This window comes from Haliaeetus leucocephalus, unplaced genomic scaffold, assembly GCF_000737465.1.
Source record: "Haliaeetus leucocephalus isolate CR32 unplaced genomic scaffold, Haliaeetus_leucocephalus-4.0 Scaffold0, whole genome shotgun sequence".
NCBI lineage: Eukaryota > Metazoa > Chordata > Aves > Accipitriformes > Accipitridae > Haliaeetus > Haliaeetus leucocephalus.
Genome location: NW_010972436.1, coordinates 4045051 through 4055044, shown reverse-complemented (window position 1 = coordinate 4055044; position 9994 = coordinate 4045051). Strand labels below are relative to the sequence as shown.

The 9994-nt window shown below is 42.2% G+C and overlaps 1 protein-coding gene across 9 annotated transcripts in view; it reads left to right on the top strand.

Annotated features, from left to right (window-relative positions):
• The first annotated feature begins 255 nt into the window (after nt 1-255).
• Nucleotides 256-9994, top strand: part of CCDC132 (coiled-coil domain containing 132) — a 99810-nt gene continuing 90071 nt past the window's right edge. For all 9 annotated transcript variants that reach the window (XR_774548.1, XR_774551.1, XM_010570302.1 and 6 more), the window contains exons 1-2: nt 256-383; nt 2700-2768. Coding sequence is in view for 7 of the 9 variants with exons in the window: in XM_010570302.1 (XP_010568604.1) it covers nt 351-383; nt 2700-2768 (102 nt within the window). In the remaining 2 variants the exon portion in view is untranslated. The remainder of the gene's footprint in view (nt 384-2699; nt 2769-9994) is intronic.

Genomic DNA, 9994 nt, shown 5'->3' with positions numbered 1-9994 from the left:
CCCCCGCCCCGCTCCCCCGCAGACCGCCGCCCCCGCCCCCGGCTCGGCCCGGCCGCCCCAGCGCCTGGCAGAGAGGAGCCGCCTCAAGGCTGCCGGCGCCAGCCAGGCGCGCCGCGGCGGAAGGAGCCGCCCCCCCCCCGCTCCTCTCTCGGGGGCCCGCCCTCCCGGCCGTGCTGACGGGGGTTGTAGTTGGGCGCCGCCGCCCGAGGACTACCGGTCCCAGGGAGCAGCGGGCGGGCTCTGTCAGGTGGCGTCCAACATGGCTCCCCCGTGCCCGCCGGGGCCGGAGCCCGCGGCCGCGCGGAGGTGCTGAGCGCTTTCGGGGCGGCGGCGGCGGTACCGGTGCCATCATGCAGAAGATCAAGTCGCTGATGACCCGCCAGGTGAGCGGCTGGGGTCGGAGGGCAGCGGGGTCCCGCCGCGGGGGGGGGGGGTGTCCCGGGCTCTCCCCGGGGACGCCGTGGCCGGGCACACAGCGCGGGGAGTGCCGGTGGCCGGCGCAGGCGTGTGCGGCCGTGCCCGGGCACCCTGATGGGCCTCCGGGGCGCGGGCATCGCCTTCAGCCCGGCTTGTGGGGAGAGGGAAGTCTTAGTGTGTCTTAGCTCTCGGTACGCATGCATCTAGCTGTTGTTTTGGGTTTTTTTTCCTCTTTAAATCAAGAAATGGAAGCATGCGTAGGTGCCAGCATGTAGCTTGTGCGATAACAGACAAACTGGTGTTGAAGATGACACGACTGGTCTGTGTCAGTTTCCTTTTTCCACGTACAGTTTTGGAGTGCTGGGCCGTGGTTACTGGGACATGGCTTTGTCTGATAGCAAATGCTTTTGATCAAGACTGAGGCAAGGCTGTGGAGGTGCCGGGGAGGTATTTGGGTGGGCAAGTATTGCATGTGTGCTACAGTGCTTAATGTGTTTCTGTTAGCCTACTTCTTTGTACCAGTTGCGTCTAGGATTATGTAGATCTAGTCTATGTTTGGACCAGTGTTTCTAAGGTTGAGAGCCTTTTCAAAGGAGTGTATTAGAAGAGGATTCAAGTCATTCGCATATATGAAATACCTCAAAAACGAACCCTGTTTGACCGTGTGTCTACATCTGGGAGACGCGAGTCTCCCACCACATCAGATATTGTAGACAGTTATAGAAAATAGTGGGAAAAGCAGAAACTGAACTTTGTTTTTTTTTTCTAAACTATGCCCTCAGAGTTGTCATGCTTATGTGGGAGACAGGGCTTAAAAACGGGCACCGGCGTGGAAGCTGAATTTCCAAATAATGTTCTGCTCCCCCTCAGTATAGGGGTAAACAATCAGTTTTCAGCTTGACTAAGAGGAGTTGTGGGAAGCCTGCCCAGTGTGGAAAGGTTGTGGTCTGAAAATGAAGCGACTTACACAATTTTCAGCCTTTGGGAAGGGTTAAGTTCCATTTAGCATTTGGTAAGTGAAACTTTTACTGCTTCTGAAGATAAGCTGCTAGTAGTACTGCAGATTTTTGAGAGGAGGTGTAGAAGATTTCATGTGAAGTATGAGAAGCTGCAGCAGTTGCTTTGGTTGTTTATTACCTTGAATTGCTGATGCATAGAGCTGAGTCACCTTTGGTGGTGGTAACTGGAAGGGGAGGATGTTTTGAAATGATGTGCAAGGAAATCTGAGAATCAAAACCAAAATCAAGTGGTTTTGCATCCTAGGAAGATGAAACAATTGTAAAATGTAGTAGTTACCACAAAAGTGATGAATTTGTAAAACACTTTATCAGTTTCAAAGGATAAATACAAGATTTTCTCATCATAAACTCACATAGTAATTGCATAGGTCCTTTTGTTTCAAAGAAAGTGTAGGTACCCAGGGCCTGAAAGGGACTTGGAAGCAGTACTGTTAGCATCAACTGCAAGAGTAGGAGGGAAGTCTGTCTGAAACTTGTGGCTCCTGTGAACACCCTGAAGATTCAAGAGAACCAAATCTGAAACTTGAATGTTTAGATTCACCTCTGCCTAGGGAGCTGGTAGAAAATGTGCTAAGCAGCATGTTCTGTGGTGTTGCTTCATAAAATTGTGAATGTGTTGGATATTCAGCAAAAACATACTCAGCTGATTAATTGATGCTTCCTGTACAAAGCTTCAGTCTACTGGAGCACATTCTGTTTATGTGGCTTTATGTGTCTTAAAGAGTAATAATTATATAAAGCAGCTAATGTGGATTTTGCATCTTTTTCAGTTTAGTTATGCATAAGGAAAATCAGTCCTGATAGTGTTATATAGTAATCAGACAAATGTACTATCAAGCAAAAATAATATAATTTTGCACAGAGTAGGTGGCACTTGAATTCAATTATTTGATTCCATTAAACCATTAAGTTAGTGGAAGAAAGTATGTTACATTTTTTGGACACATGCTTTTTTAAATTTTAAATAACATCTGGAAGTTGAGAGGAGGACCCCTTTGTGAAGGGAATGTTAGTGAACTGTACTGAAAAGGTACTTATTGCATCACAAAGCTGGAAATGCTTAGATGTTTGAGGAGCATAATTTATACACCAATGGTCTTGCTTAAATGTTTATAGAATAAGGTCTTACCCTTTCAGCCTCATGTCAGTGTAATTTATTAAGGACTTCTAGGTATACATTCAACAGCAGGTAAGACTTGTGCAGTTCGATTGCAAGATACATAAAGTAGTCAATCTTAACTGACTATTAAAATTCTTTTAAAGGGTCTAAGAAGTCCTCAGGAGAGTGTTCATGACCTCAGTCCTATTGAAAGCTTTCGGATTCCTAGTAAGGTATGATACACAGTCCCTCTACTCCCACCCCCTTCATTTTTACTTTATCGTTTTATAGTTAGATGACACTTAGTTGTTTGTTTGTTTTTTTTTTTTTAACACCAGGTTTGCTGTTGTTCTTTCTGACAGTTTTATTTCTTGCTGAAAATCTTTTAAAAATTTTTTATGAAAGAATTAAGTGATATGAGACAAAACAGTTCACTGACTCAGAATGAACTTGCATTAAAATTTCTTTCTTGGAACTTTTGAGTTGTCACTGGATGCTGATCTTAATATTATATAGGCTTGTTGCTGGAATGAAGGAAAAAAAAAGAATGAAAAAGAAAAGTGCCCTTTTTTTTTTTTTTTTTTTTTTTTTAACCCCTTTGGAAAGTAGATGCTATATGGGTAACCTGGATAGTTCTAGTCTTGATGTTTAGACTCTTCATGGTTTTGGTGCGGTAAGTACGTTTCATAGTTTCATGATTTTAATCTTCAGCCATATACAATTAACTTCATGTTCTACTTTAAATGCTATAGCTTTATAATAATAATAGTTTTTTGGCTTTTTTGGGGGGTCTCACTACTTAAATGATGCCAGCTCACTGTTGTCTCACAAATCATGCTGAATGGTCTGGGTGTGAGGGAAAAATTGTCACAATATTTGGCTGCTCCTTATACCCTGTTGATCTGAGTGGATGATTCACAAGGCTTGCTGTGGATGTTTATTATTTTCTCCTAATTTGGATTTTGCCTTTAACCAATGAGATATTTAAGTTACTGACTTGAATTTGGATGCCTTATTTTACAATAGTTTTAAAAAAAAACCAAAACAACCCCCTCCTTGTGTTTCTTTGTCTCTGTGTAAGTGCTGCGTAATATGTTGCTTGTGCTGAGGCAGAACAGAAAATCAGCGTTGCTGTATATTTAAAAAAACAAGTAACAATTTCTGAATTGGTACATAATATGCTGTTAAACACTGGCCAATATATTGATTTCAAGGAGTGAAAGTATTCAGTTGCAGCAATGTTGAAAGCACTGTCTCATTTCCATGGCTTAGATTTCAAGATTGCAGATTCCTGCCACCCAGTGAGTATCCAGTTTCAAACTGTCTTTTTTGCCAGGTTGACTCTCCAGGTAGAAGTAGATGTAGGATATCTTGCCTGAATTTCCATTCTTTAATAGTTAGATGTTACATGTCTAGTAAGCCTACACCTTGTATCAATAACAATGGGAAAACAAATACCTGTCAATAATTTGTAATTTTTTCATACATTTATGTCAAACATTTGTAATGTGAAAACATTATCTGCAACTGTTTGGGATACAGAATATCCTTGTAGTTATGAATTCTGTGCCTGAAAAGACAACATTAGAACTTGTCACCTGATTATTTTTTTTTTAAAGCTGGTAAAATTAGAGTATTATTTTCTTCTGTGCCACAGATTAAGACTTTTATATTTTTCATTCTTCTAATGTATTTTTTTCCTTCCAAAATGTTTTAGGTGACTAGTTCTCAAAATTCCGAGTTGCTTACATTAACTTTTTCTGTCTCAACAAGCTGTATTGAGTGAAAGTATATAAAGTTGCATGACTATGTGATTAAATGAAAACATTAGATCCAAGAATCTTGAGTAAAATTACTGTGTTTTGAACAGTTTAACTCCTGGCTATGGTCCCAGGCCATTTGTCACGGTAACTTTACTTCCAGCCCTTTTCTTTTGGAGGAAGGATTTATATCGTCATGCCTCCTTAACTGTGCTAAAACCTTTATTGTAGGATTTTACTTTTCAAATGATGAGACATCAGATGAGGCACTGTAATGTGTCTCCTGTCACTGTGAGCATAGATTCAGATATCCTTTCTTGAAAACAGACGTTTTTTGGGGTGAGGAGGGGGAGATATTGTCTGTGTTTGTGGTATGAGTAACCGTCAAGGAGATTAGGTTTCAGTGCTGCACAGAGGTTGAAAGTCATTGAGCTTTTGGATATTGGTATTCGTTTTGAACTGAAGCTATATTCAATGCCATGGCAACATACTGATGTCACAAATCAGAATTACGTTGTAATTATAGGATCAAGCAGCTTTGCTGAATATAAGCTAAATCCCCTCAATAATTATTTTATAATACTGGACAAGTTTGATAAAGGGAATTCCCTTTTGAATGCAAAAGTAAAGACTAAAGAAAAAGTGGAGATTTTTAAAAGCAACAAGTAAAAGCATAACTTCGTAGTGTTGCAGACTGCTATTTGAAAGCATGTGTTGCTCTCTGCTGCCACATTTAAATAACTGTTTTTGTTTATATCTTGAATAACAAAAGTCTCAAGCTCACAAGCCAAATACTGTTTTGATGATAGAATGGTTATGATGCTGCAATTTTCATCATCACACTTCCACATTCGAAGTGGTATCTCCAGAGTGATTTAGGGCAAGTGTTACTGAAAGTTTGAAAAGCTGAGTTAAAGCTCTAGAAAGGTATACAGAATGAAAGGCTGCAGAGCCAGCATGAATTACTGGAAAGAGCACAAGCCACTGATAGATAATGCTAACTCCAGGGACAAAACCATGTTTTTGAAATGGGGGACTGTCACACTAGTTTGGAGGTCAAATGGGAAATACGAAGCACAGGAAGAAGAATATGTTGACGTTGCAGCAAAAGTCATTTGGGTCTTGATATCTGAAAGTTGTTGGTTTGCGGACTGGTGGCTTGCTGCAAGCATGTTAGTGATGACTGTGCTCCTCAATTTTTTATTTTTAAACAATGAAATTATTTGCTACCTGAATATTTTACTGAATACCTCCACGTGTATGCACTCATATTAACCAGTATTCCAGTAAGTTCTGCAACTATCTCAAAAAATTTCAATTTGCTTCTGTCATATGAAGGCAAATCATAGCAGACTTGCTTTCTGTTCTGTTCTAATACAGACTCATACTGCCAACTCGGTCACACAGAGAAGTAAGTGTATAATAGTTTAATTCTGTGATATAGTCTGTAGATATGGCGAATCCTGCAAGGCTGGGTTTCTAGAAGAGAAAGTTGTCTGCAGAGGGATTTCATATCTTTATTGATTGAGATACCTTACTTCATCTGTGTGCCCTGATCACCCTGGGGAACTGTAATTCTTTTTGACCCATTCTGTTATTGTCAGCTTTGTTGTTTCCCAAGTTGGTAACAGTTTTGTTTAGTAGATTCTGTCACAAAAGGGTGAGACAGGTATTTTGTACACTTGAATTCAAGTGTGTGGGGTTAATAATGAGTTCATGTTGAATTAGATTATATTTATCTTGATGATAATCAGCTCATACGCAATATACAAATATTAGTTGATTTCGTGGCTTATGGTGGTAAACCACACTGAAAGTCTATTTTTTTATGCTTTAGTCTGTGTGGGTTTCTATTTCCCCAACAGTAACTGAGTGCTTTTCAGGAGTGCATTAAGCAGTGGTGTGACTAATACCTGTTCTATGGATCAGGCTTTGTTGTTCTCTCCACCAGGAGAATTGTTTTCATAGTGTAATGTTTGTTTTGGTAGAGTGAGGGCATTTTAATAAGTACACTGTATACGTACTGAAGAAAGAAAGATCAAAAGAAGGTTCTGGGCATTTAATGTGAAAGAGAAGGGAATACCACGAACTTCCCCGTGGGACTACCTTCCCTAGCTGTGGATTAGCTGGGGGGGAAAAAAGGGAAAAAAAATGTTGAGGTGAGTTTATAGATATGGATGTCTCGTAATGTATGTATAACTGTAATATATAAATATATCTTTTTATATAGATAAAAGATTGTGGGTGTATATATATTAAAAAATACTTCTGGCATTATTTATTTCTTGGTGGTAGGATGTTGCAGTGTATCTGCTGATTGAATCTTGAGCAGGGCCCTCATCCTGGTATTTAGGATTAGCTTTTAACATAGGTGTGATCCAAGTTCAGAATGGAGGGATATAAATTGACAGCATGTTCACTGGTGTGTTTTTGCCTCATGACAAAGAGGGAAGCTGTATCCAAATGAGTACAGTGCAGACTTGGCCCCTGGCGCTCTCTGTGTAGAGGTGCATAGGCTATTGCTGACCTTCAGCTCTAATTAGATCAGAAACTTTTTAGATTTCTTTTTTTCCTCTGAGTAGTATCAGTTAACTTTTTTCAGTGTCTTTGCTTCCCAAGTCTTTTGGTTGATGGTGACTGGAATGCAGAAGGTGTTTGCTTCAACGGTCTACCAGTAATGCTTCATTCGACAGAGCAATACTGGTTTTGGTGTTAGAGACAGCGTAGAATACAAAGAGAGTGGGAGTGTGACGCACTTGGGAAATAGCTGGGTAAGTCATCTAAAACTTGCTGAACTGCATTTCAGATGAGTCTGCAATGAAATGACTCTTTTGAAATATATTTCAAGGAATTGCCACAGGCTCCAAGACCTGTAAACTTTTATTTCCGTAGAACAGGAAGGCAAAATGATGTGAGAAGTGTGTAGTGTGTGGATGCAAACGCTGTGTTTTATTTAGCAATCACTTATTCAAGTACGCAAAGCTGTCAGACAGATAGAGTTGGGTGGTGTTTTGGTTTTTTGTTCTCTCCCCAGAAACTGTCTTTCACTGATCTATTTAGGTGGCATTATGAAAGAGAGACCTGCTGCTTAGGTTTGCAGTAATTGTAACCTGAAAGGAAGTATGTTTGACAGGATAAATTGTCTTTCCATGAAAGTATGATCCAAAGTACTGGCAAAAAAAATTTGCACATTTGGCATCACAAGTGAAGCAAGTTTTATGTAGAAGGCGAAGTCTCTTGCTGAAGAAAACTTTGGAAAAATGAGTAGCCCATGAAACAGCATTTTAGATGGCTGTGTTGGCCCATTACTGCTTGGAGTTTTCCTGCTGCTGAATGTGTGTATTAACCTGGGCAGGTGGATTGAAATGACTACAACGGGGCCCACCTTGCCAATGTGCTGCTCTTCCTGATCTCCTCTGTAGCTAATTCATTCAGTTTAGCAATAGTGAAGTTCTCTGTGTGATTATCATCATGTGATTCCCTCCGTCCCAATTTTTTATAGATTTTTCTATTCAGAATAGCACTCGGAATTGCTGAATTTACATAAAATTTACATAAAATTTCCTGACAAGTGTGTTTTAATGTTGACTTTTTCTTTTTAAAGGCAGATATTTAAGTGGCAATAGTTAGAAAAGTTTAGAGGTGGAAAAGTGCCTTGAGGAATTTAATACAACTTCTCTCTCTACCTCTGCAAAGTGTGTGAGTACTAGCTCCACAGTGCTCAATCTGGCCCTCCCTGAGGCCCCTGAAACTATGGGCTTCATACGTATATAGTACGTATGTATCTCTCATTGAAGGGATGAGGAAAATCGAATATCAGCAAATAAACTTTAGCCAAGGACGTTTGCTTCCTTCAGTGGTGAGTGAATAGATTGGCCTTGAGCATGTTAGTTATTTGCAACTAGTGGAGCATGATGTACTGGAAGCTGCAGTTCATCATGGCATAAAGTCTGGTGGCAGGTAGTATAATTTATATGGGAGCTGAAGTTTATCCTGAAGAGTTGTTCTCACTAGACTGTTTTTCTAGAAAGAATGAACAAGATAAAGAAAACCCCTGTCCATTTAATAAATATTTCCCTAGGTAGTGTTTTGGCAAGAAACACCAAGATGAACGATCTTTCTAAAGACAGGATAAAATTGTTTCCTAGTAATTTTCCTAGCCATATCAACATCAGTTTTATTTTTGTGGTGAAAACTGTGGCCTTCTACAAAGACGAAAAGGCCATTGATTAGGTTTCATTGAAATGCTAATATTAAAAACAACCCTCCCAATTTATGATCATGTGGCACTAAGTCCAGAGTATGTGTCCATGATGGCTTTCTTAATATGTCGTTGGGGGATGTCAGTCACCATTGACATACGGCATTGACGTATCATTTCACCAACATGACAAGATATCGGTAGTCTAAAAATTCAAACGATCCTAAAGATTTTTTTCTTGGGTTTAGTTTTTCTTCTTTCTTCTTTTAACAAACTGTGCAGGAACTTGTAGTATCAGATGGTAAATTAGATTATTCCATTTGCAATGGTTCGGTGGACAAATTAAGCTGACCCTGTTGCCTGCCTTGGATAATTTTTAATTTTAGTTTCATATAGCTAATACTCGATGTACTTACTGTAAGATGTTAAGCTAATTTATAGAGGGATGTACACCATAAAGCTGCCATTTGTTAGGGAGTCCAGAGGGAAATAATTTTGTTTGTTTTAAAGGGCAGGGATGCACATGGTTAGATAACAGATTCGTTGCTTTATAAATTAAATTATTGCAAGAGCAGTATGCCACTGAATCTGACTGTGTGTGTCTTCTGCCAATGGGTGCGCCCTGACGTGATGGCAACTTCAAAGCCATGGATTAAAAAATTGAAACAGACTCTGAAGGGACTATTTTTCAAGAATCTTTTCATTCTCATCCCTCGTAACCTGCCCCCCTCTCCTCTGTTTGTCGTGCCCTCAGCAAAGCTGAAACGTGAGGTGGAAAGGTGTCGCCGCCGGGTGAAGGGATGGCCCTGCCTGCCCGGAGCCCTGCCCGTCTCTGCGGTGCCGGTGTGGTGCCGCAGGCCCTGCCCTGCCGGCTGCCTGCAAACTTGTCGCCTTGGTAGCCCCTGCTGTCACCGCCACGGAGCTAACCAACCCTCCCTTTGCCTTCGCCCCAGCAAGGCGCTGCTGTGGCTTGTGGCGTCGCGGATGTGTGCCCACTAAGAGCGGGACCGCGCTCAAAACCCGGTTTTAAGAGTTTGTCTGAAGAGGAGCATCGTTCTGCGTTGTCTTCGTTACGTATTCTTGCCGTACCGTTGCTTCTGCGTGTTGTTTCCTGATTTCTCCCACGTCTGTTGGTGCGCTCCCTCGGTCCGTGCCTTCCCTGGCACGGCCTCCTGCCGGGCCCGTCTGTGGTTGGGAGGCAGGTGGCCGCCTTCACCCCGCGGGGCGAGGCAGGTTTCTCCGTCCCGCGGCACGGCAGCCGGCCGCCGCCGGGAAGCGCTGGCGGCAGCGACTAAATCAGGCGTTTTCAGCCGGTCCCTCTGCGGAGATCTGAGGCGCTGGCGGCCTCACGGGAGAGGAAGACGGTGGCTCCTCCACGGCTTTTCTCCAGGTCACCCTCTGCCCCATCTCGGCTCGAAGCCGCCTTCCAGCTGCGTCTCCGCCCGCGCGCCAGCGGGTGGCGCCCGAGCACCGCCCGGCGCCGGGGGGCCGGGGGGCA